Source organism: Ranitomeya imitator, chromosome 6, assembly GCF_032444005.1.
Source record: "Ranitomeya imitator isolate aRanImi1 chromosome 6, aRanImi1.pri, whole genome shotgun sequence".
NCBI classification, from domain to species: domain Eukaryota; kingdom Metazoa; phylum Chordata; class Amphibia; order Anura; family Dendrobatidae; genus Ranitomeya; species Ranitomeya imitator.
Genome location: NC_091287.1, coordinates 102950751 through 102971778, shown reverse-complemented (window position 1 = coordinate 102971778; position 21028 = coordinate 102950751). Strand labels below are relative to the sequence as shown.

The window sequence follows — 21028 nt, the reverse complement described above, 5'->3', positions numbered from 1 at the left end:
ATATACTCACCCTCGGAAGCGCCCTGCTTCCTTCCGACAGCCTTCCTTCCTAAGAATCAGCCCTTCCAGGACCTTCGGTGACGTCGCGTGTGACGTCGCGGCTTGTGATTGGCCGCGCGAGCGGTCACATGGGCGGCCGCGCGGCCAATCACAAGCCGCGACGTCACCCGCGACGTCACCGAAGGTCCTGGAAGGCTGATTCTAAGGAAGGAAGGTTCCCGGTTAGTACCAGGGCGCGTCAGAGGGTAAGTATAAGGATATTTTTTATTTTAATTCTATATTTTACACTTAAATATGGATCCCAGGGCCTGAAGGAGAGTTTCCGCTCCTTCAGACCCTGGGAACCATGGAAACCCAATGCACTGCATTGGGTTTCGAGTTTCGGCCGACCCCGACCCCGACTTTTTTATAGGATCGGCCGATTTCACTCGACCCGACTTTTCCAAAAGTCGGGTTTCGTGAAACCCGACCCGATCCTATAAAAGTGAAGGTCGCTCAACCCTATTACAGAAACATTTTACCCATTTATGATGATGAGAAAACCCCTTTAAAAATGGAACTGCTTGGATCATTTATATCAGATGATATTTAATACAAGTAGACACGATACCATCCAGATAGAGGAAAAAAACATTAGCTTTTTATTTAATCATTTTAGTAACTGTACAATTTTAACCAAATCTTACAAGTAACAGAACATATTAAACATAAATGAAGACTACAATCCAGTACCCTATTTACAATATACAATTTTACCATCCAATTTTAAGATAACTAAATGGAGTACACATAATTGTTAGAACATTGTATTTGTATTGGGCAAAGACAAAACAAAAAAGATTAACCCCATAAAAGCAGAATTAACGGATACTAAAGTTCTTTTGTGAAGGCAAAAAAATGTAACATCTCAAATCACTTTAGAATAATAGCTGACAAGTTTAGCATGATTTTAAGGAGTTGCTCTTGAAATAAAATGGCAAACTATTCCCCAAAGAGCTAATAAAACCAGTATTGTATTTCCCAATCTCCTGTTAAGAAGCAGAACTATTAGTGGATGAGAAGTTATACAGTAAGAAGCGGAATGTACATTTTAGCAGAGGAGGCGACGTTTAATGAATACTGTGAAGAGGCTGAACCCATTTCCTATTATACGTTTACTCATTAAAAATCAATTGCTTCAAACGAACCATTTAAAATGTGCCCCAAAGGGTTAATGATCACCATTATAAATTAGTCGGGCCCGGAATTCATCACTGATAAAAAGTTAGGAATTTCATTTGCTAACATTTGGCGACAGGTTTTCTTGAGTGTATCTGCGACAAGACGACATTTTATCTGCTTTTAGAAATTAATGCATGCATGTTAAAAACCAGATTCAGCACTTAAAAGAACTCGGGGAGAGACAACACTGCAAGTCTCTTCATCAGCGGTGGAAAGTTCCACTGGGCCACGTTACTGAATCTATTGCCAGGGGGACTTCCAACGCATTGCGCTGAAGGGTCGCCACCCAGGTGAGAAAAAAGGGTTAAACACTCAATTGTTATTTTAACAATTAGGAAGCAAGAGAATATCAATAGTTTTATAAGTACATGAAGGCTTAGTTACTACAGCATTGACTTTTGCTAGGCTGTGCGCTTTCGGTAAGATCTACTCCCCGTCCTCTGACAGTGTTGCCTCCGCCAGTCTGTGGTTCCGTCTTGGGAAGCTTTTTGGCTTTAAAACAAGAAAAGAAAAATATTAAGAATTATAGATTGACAATTTAATATAAACCAGTATACACTTGCACACCTCTAGATAACCCTCCTCCACCACCCCTTCCATGCTGTATGAAACCAGAGAAGTGTCAGATGCATTGGTCTTGAATAGGAAAGATTCTCCATGATCCTGCAATTACTGTGAACGAGCTCGTCTTACATTTAAAGGGAACCTGTCACCCCCAAAAATCGAAGATGGGCTAAGCCCACCGGCATCAGGGGCTTATCTACAGCATTCTGTAATACTGTAGATAAGCCCCTGATGTATCCTGAAAGATGAGAAAAAGAGGTTAGGTTATACTCATCCAGGGGCGGTCTCGGTTCGTTTCGGGTCCGATGGGCGTCGCGGTCCGGCGCCTCCCATCTTCATACGATGACATCTTCTCCTTGTCTTCCTGCCGCGGCTCCGGCGCAGGCGTACTTTGTCTGCTCTGTTGAGGGAAGAGCAAGGTACTGCAGTGCACAGGTGCCGGGCCGCTCTGACCTTTCCCAACGCCTGCGCACTGCAGTACTTTACTCTGCCCTCAACAGGGCAGACAAAGTACAACTGCGGCAAGAAGACAAGAAGAGGATGTCAGCGTATGAAGCTAGGAGGCGCTGAACCGCGACGCCCATCGGACCGGACCGCCCCTAGGTGAGTATACTATAACCTGTTTTTCTTACCTTTCAGGTTACATCGGGGTCTTATCTACAGCATTACAGAATGCTGTAGATAAGCCCCTGATGGCGGTGGCCTTAGCTAATATACGATTTTTGGGGTGACAGATTCCATTTAATTTAGCCGTGGGAATAGGTTTCCAATCACCTTATGTACGAGCACAACGCTTGTTCAATCAGGTGATAACTTTTTCTGCAGCTCAATAAATCATTGTTCTCGGCAGCCGCATCCAGTGTAATCAGGACCTGTGCTGCCGAGAACAATGGCATCCTAGGCGCACTGAAGATCTATTAGATTGTCCAGTGTGCATCAAGGTTGCAGTCTACCTGCGTAAACAGGCAATTAAAACATCCAACAAGTTGCCGATGGGTGCTGCCTATTTAGGTGCAAATACACGATTATACAGTGGCATGTAAACATTTGGACACCCCTGGTCAAAATTATTGTTATTGTGAACAGTTAAGCAAGTTGAAGATGAAATTATCTCTAAAAGGGCAAAAGTTATAAAGATGACATGTTTACTTTGTATTTTAGGCCAAAAAAAGAAGACAACAAATATGGTCATTAGTGATAAACGAATGTGGTTGGATAAGGTGTTATCTGAGCATGCTTGGGTGCTAACTGGTGTCTTCGGCGTGCTCCAAAAATAGGTTTGTGTCTCTGCGTCTGCATATCTTGTGGCTGCTCGACAGCCGCGAGGCATGCAGGTGTGGGGACGTGAGCATATTTTTCGAGCATGCTGAGGACACTCGGATAGCAACCGAGCATGCTCAATCAACACCTTATCCAACCACATTCGTTTATCACTAATTGTCATTTTTTACATTTTAAAAAATACAAAAAGGAAAATGGGCCAATACAAAAGTTTTAGCACCCTGCATGGCTAGTACCTACTAATACCTCCTGTTGCAAGCATCACAACTTGTAAAGGCTTTTTGCAGCCATCCAAATCTTTCCATTCTTGCTTAAAGGAGTTTCATTTATTCTTCCTTGGAAAATTCTTCCAATTCTGTGAGATTCCTGGGTAGTCTTGTATGCACAGCTATTTTGAAGTCTAGCCCCAGATTTTCAGTGATGTTCACGGTTGACAAGATGTTTTTTTTTCCTGAAATTCTGTGCCCTTTTTTCTCCACATATACCTTTGATCATAGTGGCCAAAGAGTTCTAGTTTAGCCTCATCGGTCCACAGGACTTGTTTCTAGAACGCATCAGGCTTGTTTAGATGTTCTTTTGCATTATACGGACGTTGAATTTTATGGTGAGGATGCAGGAGAGGTTTTCTTCTGATGATTTTTCCGTGAAGGCCGTATTTGTGCAGGTGTCTCTGAACAATAGAACAATATACCACAACTCCAGAGCCTGCTAAATATTTCTGAAGGTCTTTTGCAGTCAAGTGGGGGTTCTGATTTGCCTCTCTAGCAATCCTACGAGCAACTGTCACTCAACTATTGCCTGGCCTTCCAGACCTTATCTTGACCTCCATTGTTGTATATATATGGAAATACGTTATCCTTAAATTCAGGGCTTTTAGAGATCATTTAATCTTCAACTTTCTTAACTGTTCACAATAACAGTAATGTTGACAAGGGGTGCCCAAACTTTATTTGCACCACATTCTTCTACAATGGAACAGTGAACACAGGCTGGTCCTGGCATTGGTCTCGCTTTCTTTCAGCACATGCGCTTTCAGCAGAGCTCAGTGTAGATTAGGCTGTACTGTTTGCACTTGCCATCAGCTATATGTTGATTACAGCAGTTTAAAAGTAGCATAAAAGAGCATACAAGTTCCCTCTGGATGGATTTTCCTGGAATAATTATTTTTATAATAAATTACATAAATTAATAATATACTGCTCAAAAAAATAAAGGAACCACTAACAACACAATGCAACTCCAAGTCAAATCACACTTCTGTGAAATCAACCTGTCCAGTTATGAAGCAACACCGATTGTGAATACATTTCTCCTACAATTGTGCAACTGAAACAGACAACAGGTAGAAATTAGCAGGACAACCTCTATAAAGGAAGGGTTCTGCAGAGGGGGGACTAAAGGCCATTTCTCTGTTCTCATTCTTTTTGGATGTTTTGGCTACTTTTGCATTTTGTCATTGTCCTTACCCTTAGAGGTGCTGTACAGTAGAATGAGGCGGTGTCAACAACACACAGAAGTTGCTCAGTAAGTGCAGCTCATCCAAGATGGCACATCAATGCGAGTAGTGGCAAGAATGGTAACTGTGTCTGTTAGCACAGTGTCCAGAGAATGGAGCAGATACTAGAAGACAGGCCAGACGTGGAGGGGGCCATAGGAGGGCAACAACCCAGCAGCAGGACTGCTCCCTCCTCCTTTGTGCAAAGAGGAACAGGAGATGCAGTGCCAGAGCCCTGCAAAATAACCTCCAGCAGGCCACTAACAACCATGTGTCTGATCAAATTGTCAGAAACAAGACTCCATGAGGGTGGTATGAGGGCCCGACGTTCACAAGTGGGTGTTGGGCTTATAGCCCAACACCGCGCAGGGTGATTGGCATTTGTAGAGAACAAAAGATTTGTAGATTTCACGTTGGCACCATCTACTCTTCACAGATGACAGCAGGTTCACACTGAGCATATGTGAGAGTCTGGAGAGGCCGTGGAGAACATTCTGCTGCCTGCAGCATCCTCCAGCATGACCATTTTGGCAGCGGGTTTGTAACAGCGTAGGGGGGGGGGGCATTTCTTTGAAGGGGCGCACAGCCCTCCATGTGCTAGCCAGAGCTACCTTGACTGCCATTAGGTAGCGGGATGAGATCCTCAGACCCATTAGAAGACCATATTCAAGTGAAGTGGGCTCTGGGTTCCTTCTGATGCATGATAATGTTAGGCCTCATGTGACTGAAGTGTGTCAGCAGTTCCTGCATGATGAAGGCATTGATGCTATGAACTGGTTTGCCTGTTCCCCAGACCAGAGTTCAATTGAGCATATCATGTCTTGTTCCATCCACCAATGCCACGTTGCACCACTGACTGTCCAGGATTTGACTGGTGCTTTAATCCAGATCTGGAAGAAGATACCTCAGGAGAATATCCGACACCTCATCAGGATCATTGTAGGGAGGTCATACAGACACGTACATAGAGGCCACACACACTACTGAGCATCATTTCCTTGTCTTGAAGCATTTCCTCTGAAGTTGGATCAGCCTGTAACTTGATTTTCTACTTTCATTTTGAGTTTCATTCCAAATCCAGAACTCCATGAGCTATTAGTTGTGATTTACATTGATTATTTTTGTTTTACTGTTCTCAACACATTCTACTATGTGATGGATAAAGATTTGCAACAGGAATATTTCAGTGATATCTAGGATGTAGTGTTTTAGTGTTCCGTTTATTTTTTTCGAGCTGTGTATATCCATAGTACTCCAGGAGCTTCCATCCACTGGGTGGTGCCCCGCTCCAGGGTTCAATAGTTTAGTCACCTGTCTGCTCTGTCACATAGCCAATCAAGGGGGCCAGCTTATAAACTGAAATAAGCAGTCGTCCAGTCCCCTTTACACGCTGTTGCCATTACATTCTGAAACAGAAAACACTGTCCTATTTCTACCAAAGGAGCCTCCTCAAAAAAGAGCAGCAAACTTCAGATCTGGGCCACTACAACTATAATAAAGTTGTATAACATACTACACCAAGCTTTGGGTATGTGCACACTGTCTTTTTCATTCAGATTCTGTCCAAAGAACCGCTGGCAAAGCCGTTTAAGGAAAACAACAGCTGGCTTTTCCCTCAAGTGGCTTCACCTGGGAAAACTTGGCAGGTGAGCCAGAAGCCTAATTTTGGGGGAAAATGAGGGTGGGTCTTATAATCTGATGTGAGCTTATCGGGGGGACGGCGGCGGTGGAGCGGGGTCACAGGAGGCAGAGTCGCTGGTTCACGAAGACCTGAGGTCTCAATCTGAGCATGAACAGCCTCCAGCGGCCATTTTCCCAAAGCCCTCTGAAGAGATATCATTGGGAAATTTGACTCGGCTCACCGGTTCCGACACCTTCGGAGATCTCAGGCACCACAGCATCCCCCCGATCCTACCGCCGCCAGCCTCCAGAAGCAGCGACCCTGCCTCCTATGATCCCGCTCCACCAGGTAAGCTACTTTTAAAAAGAGAATATAAGATGTATATTTCACAATACTGACAGAAATCTTTTGCAAAGTATTTGGTATTAATGAAGCAAACCCATAAGACACTATTCAATACTCCGTGTATAGGGACACTTCATTCATTCTTTAAGCTTACCTATTGCCATGAATATTTCATTCACATTTGCTGATGTTTTGGCAGATGTCTCCATAAACAATAAACTGTTGTCATCTGCATAAGCCTGAGCCTCCTGTAAAAGATCCATACACAGAGTTCATATGAGTACCTACGTGTGAAACGGTTCAGTCTAAGAAGAGAATGCATTGCATGACACCCAAAAATAAACTTGGCAAAAAAAACCCCCACACACATACACACCCCACTAGCATGTAATTTTGCTGTGAGCAATCGGGGCTCTGATACTGAGAGCCAAAGATCAAACCACCACCTTGGGATTATCTACATCCCTCCTCTAAGAGTCTTATATCGACTACAGAGAATACATAGCCCATAGACAAGTCGGGTGAGGGGGAGCGACGCCTGTCAAATACTCACCTACTCCTGGCGCTCCTGATGCGGTCCCTGCATGTCCCACGGACTTCGGGCGCGGCAGCCTCTTCCCCTGTTCAGCGGTCACTGGTACCACTCATTAAAGTTATGAACATGGACTCCATTCCCATAGGGGTGGAGCCGCACTTTCATTACTGTAATGAGCGGTGCCACGTGACCACTCACTACAGAGAGAAGCTGCCGCTCCCGGAGCCGTGGGACATGCAGGGACCGCGCAAGGAGCGCCCGAAGCAGGTGAGTATGTCATATTCACCTTTCCGCGTTCCACCGCCGCCTCGTCCTCTGCAGTGACTGTTCTGGTCAGAGGGCGCAATGACGTATTAGTGTGCGCGCCGCCCTCTGCCTGAACAGTCAGTGAGGAGAAACAGGACGCTGAGGAGCAGCGGGCAGTGAGAAAAGGTGAGTATGTAATTTCATTTTTTTTAGTGCAGCAGCAGCATTACATGTGGCACAATGCTATATGGAGCATCTATGGGGCCATAAAGAACTGCATGGAGCATTATATGGAGCATCTATAGGGACATAACTGCATGGAGCATTATATGGGGCATCTTTGGGGATATAACTGCATGGAGCATTATATGGGGCATCTATGGGGCCATAATGAACTGCATGAAGCATTATATGGAGCATCTATGGGGACATAACTGCATGGAGCATTATATGGGGCATCTATGGGGCCATAATGAACTGCATGGAGCATTATATGGAGCATTACATGGGGCCATAAAGAACTGTATGGAGCATAATATGGGGCATCTATGGGGCCATGACTGCATGGAGCATTACTTGGGGCATTTATGGAGCCATAAAGAACTGCATGGAGCATTGTATGGGGCCATAAAGAACTGCATGGAGCATTATATGGGGCATATTTATATATGGAGCATCTTATGGGGCCATAAGGAACTGTATGGAGAATTATATGAGGCCTATTTTGTATGGAGCATCTTATGGGGCCATAATGAACAGTATGGAGCATTATATGGGGCTCCTGATTCAATATGGATATTCAAAAACACAACCTACTGATGTCTCAATTAATTTTACTTTTATTGGTATTCTTGACATTTACCGGTAGCTGCTGCATTTTCCACCCTAGGCTTATACTCGAGTCAATAAGTTTTCCCAGTTTTTTGTCGCAAAACTGGGGGAGGGGAGGGGGGTGGTGGCTTATACTCGAGTATATACGGTAATTGTATTGATCAAAAAAGCAGCAAATGTGCATTGTTGCATTTTTTTTGCAGCAGTTTTCCAATTCAGTCAGAGAAAAATAATAATAAAAAACCAACAATCGTGTGCATCAGTTTTCTGAAATCTCATAGCTTCTGCTGGTACTTTAAAAGTCAGCTTTCAATTAGCATAGAAAAAAAATGCTTAAAAAAAATGCAATGCGTGAACACAACCTAATATGGTAGTTCTGGCGATTCTCCTCAGTCCTGTACAGACAACATTTCATTCCAGGCTCTGATATACCGTATTTTTCAGATTATAAAATGCTCCAGATTATAAAACGCAAACTAAATTTTGAGGATAAAAATAGGAAGAAAATAGTTTTTTAATAAAATGGTGGTGCTTCTTATAATCTATTTGTCTTACTGCTTACTGGGGATGGTGGCTGGGGTGAAGCGGCGTCCTAGGAGATGGCAGATGGGGATGAGGGGGTGTTCGATGTGCAGCGCGCCGCTGCGGAGGTGTCCGTCACTGCGGGGGTGTCTGGCGCTGCTACAGGTAACCGACACAGGAAACCATGGAACTGCGGGGGCTCTGTCCTTTCACAAAATGTAAAGAGCCCACCCGCAGCAGCAGCACCGGAGACACCCGCAGCAGCGACGGACATCCCCCTCATCGCAGCCTGTGGCCTGCAGTAACAGTACCGGTATATAGATATAGATATATATACATACACGCATATACACACACACATACATATATATATATATATATATATACACGTGTGCATATAGATACACTTGCTTCCCCACCGTTTGACTTTTTTCCTTACAGACCATACACAGTAATCAAAGCCTGGAATGAAATATCGTCTGCACAGTATAGAGGAGAATCACAATGATCATCCATAACCATAGTTATTTCTGCCGTACGAGTCACGGACGCTGCAATCACATTTTATGAAGACAGACATCTCATTGACAATCTGATTACTGCCAGTCTTTACACAGAGGCACACAGATAGATTGTCAACACAAATACATAAAAAAGGAAAAACGGCCACGTACCTGGAAGTCCACGGCTCGCTTAGAAGCCAAATCGGCTTTGTTACCAGACAGGGCTATGACAATATTGGGGCTTGCTTGCCTCTGAAGCTCTTTTACCCAGTTCTTTGCTCTTGCAAATGATTCCTGCATTAGAATACAGACGATACATTACATCTGGGCGGGATACTTGCTCAGCACTTTAGTACGGTCATAATTATGGAACATAAACAATCTTCCCACTAGCTCAACTGATGTTCTACAGGCTGAGGAAATCGTGGAAAACCACCAATATCATCTGTTATATGTACGGACGAAGCCAGGACCACTACTATTCAGTTCACTGCTCATACATTGCTCCCGACCTGATGGGCACCTGTGAAGCCAGCAGGAGGACCAGCTCCACCCCAGGACCCCCTACTGCTCATTAGAATAAATGGGGCACAGTTTTCAAAGAAGTTTCTCTCTGGTCTGCTTTGTTAGACAGAACATAGGACATCAGCAGAAACCTGTTACTGGCCAGGATTACAAGTGGGTGATGGCTCGGGGGGCTAAACCTTCTTGATACCTTTAAATTATGTTCTTTTTCTTCACAGTGACTATACAGACACAAAGCTCTCCCAGCATGTACATAAGTACGACTCACAAGCTGATTTTCCTAATTGCAGCTGTAGCTAACCACTGTGTACAAAGCAACTGAAATGTCACTTTCTCCGCGCAGTCACTTTGGTTCTTATAAGAAGAGTAATTTACAGCTTAAACAACTGTTTCAGTGATTTTTGTTATTTCTGGACAAAAAAAAAAGTTATTGGCCACTTGCAGACCTAATCCTTATGACAATGCCTGCATGACTCCCAAGTGTTCATTAACCCCTTAGTGACAGAGCCAATTTGGTACTTAATGACCGAGCCAATTTTTGCAATTCTGACCACTGTCACTTTATGAGGTTATAACTCTGGAACGCTTCAACGGATCCCGCTGATTCTGAGATTGTTTTTTCGTGACATATTGTACTTCATGTTAGTGGTAACATTTCTTCGATATTACTTGCGATTATTTATGAAAAAAACGGAAATATGGCGAAAATTTTTAAAATTTTGCAATTTTCAAACTTTGTATTTTTATGCCCTTAAATCAGAGAGATATGTCACGAAAAATAGTTAATAAATAACATTTCCCACATGTCTACTTTACATCAGCACAATTTTGGAAACAAATTTTTTTTTTTGTTAGGGAGTTATAAGGGTTAAAAGTTGACCAGCAATTTCTCATTTTTACAACACCATTTTTTTTTAGGGACCACATCACATTTGAAGTCATTTTGAGGGGTCTATATGATAGAAAATAACAAAGTATGACACCATTCTAAAAACTGCACCCCTCAAGGTTCTCAAAACCACATTCAAGAAGTTTATTAACCCTTTATGTGCTTCACAGGAACTGAAACAATGTGGAAGGAAAAAATGAACATTTAACTTTTTTTTTGCAAACAACTTAATTCAGAACCATTTTTTTTATTTTCACATGTGTAAAAACAGAAATGTAACCATAAATTTTGTTATACAATTTCTCCTAAATACGCCAATACCCCATATGTGGGGGTAAACCACTTTTTGGACGCACCGCAGAACTTAGAAGGGAAGGAGCGCCGTTTGACTTTTTCAATGCAGAATTGGCTGGAATTGAGATCGGATGCCATGTCACGTTTGGAGAGCCCATGATGTGCCTAAACAGTGGAAACTCCCCACAAGTGACACCATTTTGGAAGCTAGACCCCTTAAGGAACTTATCTAGATGTGTAGTGAGCACTTTGAACCCCCAAGTGCTTCACAGAAGTTTATAACGTAGAGCCGTGAAAATAAAAAATCGCCTTTGTTTACACAAAAATGATCTTTTCGCCCACAAATTCTTATTTTCACAAGGGTAACAGGAGAAATTAGACCACAAAAGTTGTTGTGCAATTTCTCCTGAGTACGTCGATACCCAATATGTGGGGGTAAACCACTGTTTGGGCGCACCGCAGAGCTTGGAAGAGAAAGAGTGCCGTTTTACTTTTTCAATGTAGAATTGGCTGGAATTGAGATCGGACGCCATGTCGCGCTTGTAGAGCCCCTGATGTGCCTAAACAGTAGAAATCCCCCACAAGTGACCCCATTTTGGAAACTAGACCCCCCATCGAACTTATCTAGATGTGTGGTGAGAACTTTGAATGCCCAAGTGCTTCACAGAAGTTTAGAATGCAGAGTCGTGAAAATAAAATAAAAAAATTGTTTTCCACAAAAAAGATTTTTTAGCCCCCAAGTTTTTATTTTGGCAAAGGTAACAGGAGAAATTGGACTGCAATAGTTGTTGTCCAATTTATCCCGAGTACGCTGATGCACCATATGTGGGGGTAAACCACTGTTTGGGCGCACGGCAGAGATCGGAAGGGAAGGAGCGCCGTTTTGGAATGCAGACTTTGATAGAATAGTCTGTGGGCATTATGTTGCGATTGCAGAGCCCCTGATGTACCTAAACAGTAGAAATCCCCCACAAGTGACCCCATTTTGGAAACTAGACCCCCCATGGAACTTATCTAGATGTGTGGTGAGAATTTTGAATGCCCAAGTGCTTCACAGAAGTTTAGAATGCAGAGTCGTGAAAATAAAAAATATTTTTTTTTTCACAAAAAAGATATTGTAGCCCCCAAGTTTTTATTTTCACAAGGGTAACAAGAGAAATTGGACCACTAAAGTTGTTGTCCAATTTATCCTGAGTATGCTGATGCCCCATATGTGGGGGTAAACCACTGTTTGGGCGCACGGCAGAGCTCGGAAGGGAAGGAGCGCCGTTTTGGAATGCAGACTTAGAATGGTCTGTGGGCGTTATGTTACGTTTGCAGAGCCCCTGATGTACCTAAACAGTAGTAACCCCCCACAAGTGACCCTGTTTTGGAATCTAGACCCCCCAAGGAACTTATATAGATGTGTGGTGAGAACTTTGAATGCCCAAGTGCTTCACAGAAGTTTATAATCAGAGTCATAAAAAAATAAAAATAAAAAAAAAAATAAAAAAAATTTCCACAAAAAAGATTTTGTAGCCCCCAAGTTTTTATTTTCACAAGGGTAACAAGAGAAATTGGACCCCAGACGTTGTTGTCCAATTTATTCCGAGTACGCTGATGCCCCATATGTGGGGGTAACCCACTGTTTAGGCGCACGGCAGAGCTCAGAAGGGAGGGAGCACCATTTGACTTTTTGAGCGCAAAATTGGCTGTCGTGTTTGGAGACCCCCTGATGTATCTAAACAGTGGAAACCCCCCAATTCTAGCTCCAACCCAACTCCAACACACCCCTAACCCTAATCCCAACCTGATCCATAATCCTAATCACTAACCCTAACCATAATCACAACCCTTACCCCAAAACAACCCTAATGTCAACCCTAACCATAACCCTAATCAAAACCCTAAATCCAACACACCCCTAATCCTAATCTCAACCCTTCTCAAACCTAACCCTAATCCCAATACACCCCTAATCACAACCCTAACCTTAACCCTAATCCCAAACCTAACCCTAATCCCAAGCGTAATCCTAATGCCAACCCTAACCCTAATACCAACCCTAGTCCAAACCCTAACCCTAATCCCAACTCTAACTCTAAATTTAGCCCTAGCCCTAACCCTAGCCCTAACCCTAACACTAGCCCTAACCCTACCCCTAGCCCTAACCCTACCCCTAACCCTAGCCCTACCCCTAACCCTACCCCTAGCCCTAACCCTAGCCCTAACCCTACCCCTAACCCTAACCCTATCCCTAACCCTACCCCTAACCCTACCCCTAATTTTAGCCCCAACTGTTCTCCTGCCGGCCAGCAGATGGAGACCGATGGCGGGCGCACTGCGCATGCGCCCGCCACTTTCTTTTCCCCAGCGGCCAGGAGGAGCAGCGGGAGGATCCAGGGACACAGGTGAGTATGATAGGGTCCCCGAATCCCCCTATTTCTCTGTCCTCTGATGTGCGATCACATCAGAGGACAGAGAATTACACTTTGATTTTTTTTTTTCTGCGGTCGCCGGTAAACAGTTAATTACCGGCGATCGCAAAACAGGGGTCGGTAAAACCGACCCCGATCATGTTCTTTGGGGTCTCGGCTACCCCGACAGCCGAGACCCCAAAGATTCTCCCGATACCGGCCGGCGGGCGCACTGCGCACGCCATTTTAAAGATGGCGGCGCCCACCGGGAGAAACGGGGAGCACCGGGAGAGCCAGGTGAGTATTGGGGGGCTACCTGGGACCCCTTTTCTCTGTCCTCCGATGTGCGATCACATCGGAGGACAGAGAAATTAAAAAGAGATCGCGTTTTTTTTTTTTTTGCGATCGCCGGTAAACGGTTAATTACCGGCGATCGCAAATGCTGGGTGGGTAAAAAAAACCCCGAATCATGTTCTCTGGGGTCTTGGCTACCCCCGGCAGCCGAGACCCCGGAGAAAATCCGACTCTGGGGGGCGCTATTTACTTTCTCCACAGCGCCGTTAATTAACGGCGCTGTGGTTTAAGTACCCTTAGCGGCTGCCGTTAAAAGGCGTATCGGCAGTCGCTAAGGGGTCAATATGCTTTCGCTCCTTGTTACTTTTCTCGATCCAAAGAAACAACGAGCTGGAACAGCCGACCCATTGTGTCAGAATAGGGCTAAGAAACAGTCCGAAACTGGCTCTGTGCCCAGGTATGTACCGTTTTTTCAGACTATAAGACACACCAGTCCATAATTTTTAGAGGAAAAAAAAGATTTTTGTGAGATGGGGGTTCGTCTAATAGTCCGAATTTAAGGCATCTTACCTGGGGGCCGGCAGCGGTGGAGTGGGGTCACAGGAGGCATGGTCCCTTCCTCTGGAAGCCGGTGGCGGCAGATGTGAGTTAGGCTACTTTCACACTAGCGTCGGAATCTCCCCGTTGCAATGCGTCGGGCAGAGATTCCGACGCTAGCATTTGACGCACTGCACAATGGGTGCAGCGGATGCATTTCTCCGGCGCATCCGCTGCCCCATTGTGAGGTGCGGGGAGGTGGGGGCGGAGTTCCGGCCACGCATGCGCGATCGGAAAAAGCGGTCCGTCAGGAGCAAAAAACGTTACATTTAACGTTTTTTGCTCCCGGCGGTCCGCCACAACATGGCGCAACTGTCGCACGACGGTTGCGACGTGTGGCAAAGCGTCGCAATGCGTCACTAATGTTAATCTATGGGGCAAAAACGCATCCTGCAAACAACTTTGCAGGATGCGTTTTTTGCCATAAACTACGCATTGCGACGTATTGCAAAAAACGCTAGTGTGAAAGTAGCCGTAATGCTGAGGGCTCTGGGTGTGAAGAGGGGATATCCCAGCGGTGCGATGCTGTGGGCCTGGTGTCAGCGGTGGGGCAGAGCAGAGTGTGTTGTGTGGAGCAGGGTCCATTGCTCAGGAAGCTGGCAGCAGTAGAAATGTGGCGATGCTGCATTCCCGGTGGCCAGTCTTCCGAAGCTGTGGGCTGCCGGAGGCGGCGCATGCCCAGATTGGGATCTCGGCCCGGCTGAGATCTCAATCTGCGCACGCCCCGCCTCCGGTGGCCATTTCCCTGACCCTCACAACCTCTGGAAAATGGCTATTGGAGGCGGCGTATGCAAAGTTTGAGAGCTCGGCCGGGCTGAGATCCCAATCTCTGCAAGCGGCCCACGTCTTCAAAAAAATGGCCGCAGGAAACCAATGATGCACTCTGCTAAACGTTGACACAGGGCCTGCAGCATCGCCACATTTGTGCCCTTGGTGGCGTTCTGCCGCAACCCCTCCCCAAAGATAAGCCTGCATTTGGACTATAATACGCACACACCCATTTTTCTCACAAATTTGCAGGGGTGGGGGAAGGGGAGTGTGTCTTATAGTCCGAAAAATATGGTAAGTGTTACTACACACATCTGACATTGATAATAAAAATATTACTGCCAAGACTATTTTTATATTAAAGGGACATCCCAAAACCCAGGAATAGAGTAGGTGTAGTGTATGGTACTAACTAAAGCACAGACTCTTCAGACTACACAACTCAGGACTGTCAAGAGGTCAATTGAAATAGCTTTTTTCTGAATAGTGAATTTTAAAAGTAATCTGTCAGCAGGATTTTGCTGTATAATCTGAGAGCCTCATAACATAGAGCAAGAAAGCCTGACCCCAGGGATGTGTCCCTTAGCCTACGTTCACATTTGCGGTGCGTCGGGCGCAACCGCGGCGACGCATGCGCCATGCGCCCATATATTTAACATGGGGGGCGCATGGACATGCGTTTTGTTACGTTTTGTGACGCATGCGTTTTTTGGGCGCAAGCGTCAGGGCGCAGAGGACGCAGCTTGTTGCATTTTGTTTGCGCTATAAAAATGAACGCATGCGTCACAAAACGCAGCGTTTTGCAAGCGGTTTTGTGTGCGTTGTGCGTTGCGTCGCTGACGCAGCACACAACAACGCAAATGTGAACGTAGCCTTACTGGGGTGCTTGGTTTTCATATAATCCTTGTGTGTCTGATGTAGAGGAGCTAAGACTTTTCGACTGTATATCATGCCACCCACACCCCTGATTGAAAACTACCCGTGTACACTGAACTGTCAGCAAACTGCAAATGGTGGGGGCAGAGTTACAGGGATTAACTTGACAGGTCTGCACATGAGATGTAGTCCCCTACATTGTGTAGACTGTATTGACACTACACCACACCGCCTAGTAAGTGACATATCCCTTTAATCAACTTTTTTTTGCCCTAGATTATGCTGGTTTCAGATTAAATATCAAACTGCTGACAATTTCCCTTTAAAGTGACTGTCAGCACAGAATGACTGTGTAAACCTAGCACAGTGCATAATGGCGTGGCCAAATCGTTTAAATGCACCTGTGTGACTTATCATTATTACTATGAGGAGTACACAGGTACAGTGCTGTGTCAGCAGTGTTGACCCTTTCTTGTTACATTGGTATAAAACTGTGCCAACAGACATTGCCCTGTCTGTTATTACTCTGTATGGTATTGTGCTACATACAATCTTGTGGTATCAGTCAGTCCACAGCATTATCATTACATTAGAATAATGATGTATCAGCAACAAATACCCTATGCATAATATTCTGATCATAACTTGCCTCACAGACAGAGCGCACTGTTGTCACTGTCACATCCTCTTTTTACACATAAGGTTACAAGGACAGTCCTTCTTACACTGTGATGGCACTGTTATGCACACCTCTGCACCTTATGATCCTCACAAAGTTGTGGCACTTTTACATACTCCTAATTAAGGTGTTGACACGATCACACACTCATTTTCAAACTTTTTTGTCACCATCACAAACTCCTCCTCACACAATGCTATCACCATCATACACTCCTCCTAAACTGACTTTGTCATACACTCCTGCTTAAATCATCACAGTCACACACGGCTCCTCACACTTTTCTTGTTAAGTACTTTGCCTTAGGCGATGTTCACACATTCAGTATTTGGTCAGTATTTTACCTCAGCATTTGTAAGCCAAAGCAAGGAGTTGGTGATGAATACAGAAGTGGTGCATATGTTTCTATTATACGTTTCCTCTGATTGTTCCACTCCTGGTTTTGGCTTACAAATACTGAGGTAAAATACTGACCAAATACTGAGAGTGTGAAAGTGGCCTTACATTGTGTTGTCACGTTCACACACTCCTACTCATACTGTGTTGCTACTGGCACACACTCCTCCTTAATTTTGGAATTGCCACACACAAGTTGCCACTGTAACATAATCATTACAGTTGTCACTGTCACACACTCCTCTCTCATACTGCGTTATCACTGTCGCTCATTCCTCCTTACATTATATTGCCATTGTCACACATTACACCTCATACAATGTTGTCATGGTCACACACTTCTTGCACTGCCACACTGTGCTCCTTAGTGTGTTGTCACTAACACATGATTATCCTAACAGTGCTGTCACTGTTACACCCTCCTCATTAGTGTTGTCACTGTTACACACTCCCTTTAAACTGTTTTCCCTCCCACAGACTCCTCCTCACACACTCAGTGTTGTCACACAATCCTCCTCACACTGCTGTCACTGCCATACACACCTCCATAGTGTTGTGACACACTTGTTCTCAGAGTGTGGTCACTGTCACACTCCTCCTCACACTGTTACTGTCACACACACCTTCATTGTATTACTTCACACTCTTCCTCACGTTGTTGACGCTGTCACACACTCCTCACAGCATTTTCACTGACACACACTCTTCCTAACACTATGATGGCTCTGTCACACAGTACCTCCTTAATGTTGTCACTGTCACACACTCCTTCTCAGAGATTTGTCAATGGCATTCACTCCTCCTTAGTGTTGTCACTGTCGCACACTACTTCTTACACTGTTGTCACTGTCACACACTCCTCCTCACATTGTTGTCATTGCTACACAATCCATCTTAATGTTGTAATGGTCACATACTCCTCCTTAGTATTCTGTGACACACTCCTCCTTACACAAATACTCAGTGTTGGCAATGTCACACACTCCTCCTCACACTTTGTTGTCACTGTCGCATATCACTCCTTTCACTGTTGTCACTGACACACACTCTGTATCACATTGATTTCACTGTCACACACTCCCCACACAGTGATATTACTGTCAAACACTCCTTCTGTGTTGTCACTATCACACACTCCTCCTCACATTGTTGTCACTGTCACACACTGCTCTTAATGATTTGTCACTGTTAAACACTCCTACTTAGTGATGTTAGTGTAACACACTCGTCCTCAATGTCCTATCACTGTCACATTCTCTTCCTTAGTGTTGTTACTGTCACAGACCTCATGAAACTGCTGTCACATTCATCCTTAGTATTGTCACTGACACACACTCCTAATTAATGTTATCACGGTCACAGACACCTACTCATTTTTGTCACTGTCACACACTCCTCACACTGCGGTAGTTATCACGCATTGCTTACTTTTGTCACTATCACATTTGTCACAGTGTTGCCACTATCACACACTCATTTTTACTGTTGTCACTGTCACACACACCTCCTCATTGCTGTCACTGTCACACACTCCTCTTCAGTGTTGTCACTGCCACACACTCCTCCTCCCACTGTTGTCACTATCATACACTCCTCCTTAGTGTTGTCACTGTCACACACTCCTCTTCAGTGTTGTCACTATCACACACTCCTCCTCACAATGTTTTCACTATCATACAATCCTCTTTAGTGTTGTCACTGTCACACAATCCTCCTCACAGTGTTATCACTATCATACACTCCTCCTTAGTGTTGTCACTGTCACATACTCCTCACAGTGTTTTCACTATCATACACTCCTCCTCAGTGTAGTCACTGTCACACACTCCTCCTCAAAGTCTTGTCACCATCACACACTCCTCCTTACTGTTGTCACCGTCACACACTCCTCCTGACAGTGTTGTCAATGTCACACACTCCTCCTTACAGTTGTCACTGTCATACACTCCTCCTCATAGTGTTATCACCCTCACACACGCCTTACTGTTGTCGCTGCCTCACATTCCGCCTCAGTGTTGTCACCCTCACACACTCCTCCTTACTGTTGTCACCGTCACACACTCCTCCTGACAGTGTTGTCACTGTCACACACTCCTCCTTACAGTTGTCACTGTCACACACTCCTCCTCATGATGTTATCACCCTCACATACGCCTTACTGTTGTCGCTGCCTCACATTCCTCCTCAGTGTTGTCACCCTCACACACTCCTCCTTACTGTTGTCACCATCACACACTCCTCCTCACAGTGTTGTCACGTCACACATTCCTCCACAGTGTTGTCACTGTCACACACTCCTCCTCACAGTGCTGTCACCGTCACACACTCCTCCTCACAGTGTTGTCACCGTCACACACTCCTCCTCACAGTGTTGTCTCCATCACACACTCCTCCTCAGTGTTGTCACCGTCACACACTCCTCCTCACAGTGTTGTCACCGTCACACACTCCTCCTCACAGTGTTGTCACCGTCACACACTCCTCCTCACAGTGTTGTCACCGTCACACACTCCTCCTCAGTGTTGTCACCGTCACACACTCCTCCTCACAGTGTTGTCACCGTCACACACTCCTCCTCACAGTGTTGTCACCGTCACACACTCCTGCTCACAGTGTTGTCACCGTCACACACTCCTCCTCACAGTGTTGTCACGTCACACTCCTCCTCACAGTGTTGTCACCGTCACACACTCCTCCTCACATTGTTGTCACCGTCACACACTCCTCCTCACAGTGTTGTCACCGTCACACACTCCTCCTCACAGTGTTGTCACCGTCACACACTCCTCCTCACAGTGTTGTCACCGTCACACACTCCTCCTCACAGTGTTGTCACCGTCACACACTCCTCCTCACAGTGTTGTCACCGTCACACACTCCTCCTCACAGTGTTGTCACCGTCACACTCCTCCTCACAGTGTTGTCACTGTCACATACTCCTCCTCACACGTTACCTTGCAGGCGGAGTACACTCCGAGTTTCTCCAGTTTCTTGCCCCAGGGGGCTGAGCGGTGCTGCCCCTTTTTAGCAGCGATTTTTAGCGGTGCAGCTCCAGCACCTCCCACAGTCGGACTCTCCGCTCCCCGGGCTGCTCCTCCGGCTGCAACCATAGCCGCTGCTGCTGCAACCACCACGGCCGGAGAGTCTTGGGGCGCCACACTGCCCACCACCGAGCCTCCGTCTGCAGCCGCCTCGGACATTGCAGGAGCCCTGGAGCCTGCCCGGGGAGAAGAATGCCCCCAACCCTCCTCCGGTGCACAGATCCCTGGGCGAGGTGACGAGATCTGCATCCGATCCCCCAGCAGGGAGGCAGCAGGAGCACATCACCGCCTCCCCTGCCTCTCTCCTCCTCCTCCTTCTTCTTCCCAGTCCTCCCTCCTTGGTGCTGCTGTCCACTTCCATCGCTGCTGCTGTCAGGTCGCGCCGGCGGCTGCGCTGTGTGCAGTGATCAGTCATGGCCGGGGCCGGCTTCTTCTGTAACCTGGAGAGGCCGACATCATCATTGTATCTAATGTAACCGATAATGCTAAACTAGGGGGCGCTATGCTCAGCAGTGGACATGCACTTCAGAGGTAGGGATGAGTTCTCTACAGTCACCCTCTGTCTTCCATCCATCCTCAGCCACTGTGTCCACTGATACATTATTGTCTGAAACAAGAGACATCTAAGAGGAGTAAGGGTACTTTCACACTAGCGTTTTTTGTAAATCCGTCACAATGCGTCGTTTTGCAGAAAAAACGCATCCTGCAAAAGTGCTTGCAGGATGCGTTTTTTCCCCATACACTTCTATTGACGACGCATTTGCGACGGATTTGCACACTTCGCATCCGTCTTCGAACGAATGCGTCGTGCTTTGGCGGACCGTCGGGAGAAAAAAACCCTACATGTAACGTTTTTTTCTCCCGACGGACATGCATGCGCGGCCGGAACTCCGCCCCTACCTCCCCGCACCTTACAATGGGGCAGCGGATGCGCCGGAAAAATGCATCCGCTGCCTCCATTGTGCAATGCGCTAAATGCTAGCGTCGGAATCTCTCCCCGACGCATTGCGACGGGGAGATTCCGACGCTAGTGTGAAAGAAGCCTTAGGGCTTGTTCACACTACCGTATTTTCCATGTCCATTAACCCCTTAATCCCAAGAGCTTTTTT

The 21028-nt window shown here is 45.7% G+C and overlaps 1 protein-coding gene across 1 annotated transcript; it reads right to left on the bottom strand.

The window, feature by feature from the left end:
• Nucleotides 1-618: 618 nt before the first annotated feature.
• On the bottom strand, nt 619-20147 carry LOC138642065 (ras-related protein Rab-5A-like). Its single transcript, XM_069729975.1, has 4 exons — nt 19833-20147; nt 9336-9458; nt 6682-6775; nt 619-1713 (listed from the first exon to the last, which is right to left on the bottom strand). The coding sequence occupies exons 1-4, from the start codon at nt 20076-20078 to the stop codon at nt 1598-1600; spliced, it is 579 nt and encodes a 192-aa protein (XP_069586076.1). The 5' UTR covers nt 20079-20147; the 3' UTR covers nt 619-1597.
• Between the last annotated feature and the right edge of the window lie 881 nt (nt 20148-21028).

Excerpts from the sequence above, each read along its gene's own strand:
- LOC138642065 (XM_069729975.1), bottom strand. The coding sequence starts at position 20,078 with ATGTCCGAGGCGGCTGCAGACGGAGGCTCGGTGGTGGGCAGTGTGGCG. Across the intron at positions 6,776-9,335 it reads AGCGAGCCGTGGACTTCCAG|GAGGCTCAGGCTTATGCAGA; the intron begins GTACGTGGCCGT and ends GATCTTTTACAG. Across the intron at positions 1,714-6,681 it reads TGAAATATTCATGGCAATAG|CCAAAAAGCTTCCCAAGACG; the intron begins GTAAGCTTAAAG and ends CTTGTTTTAAAG.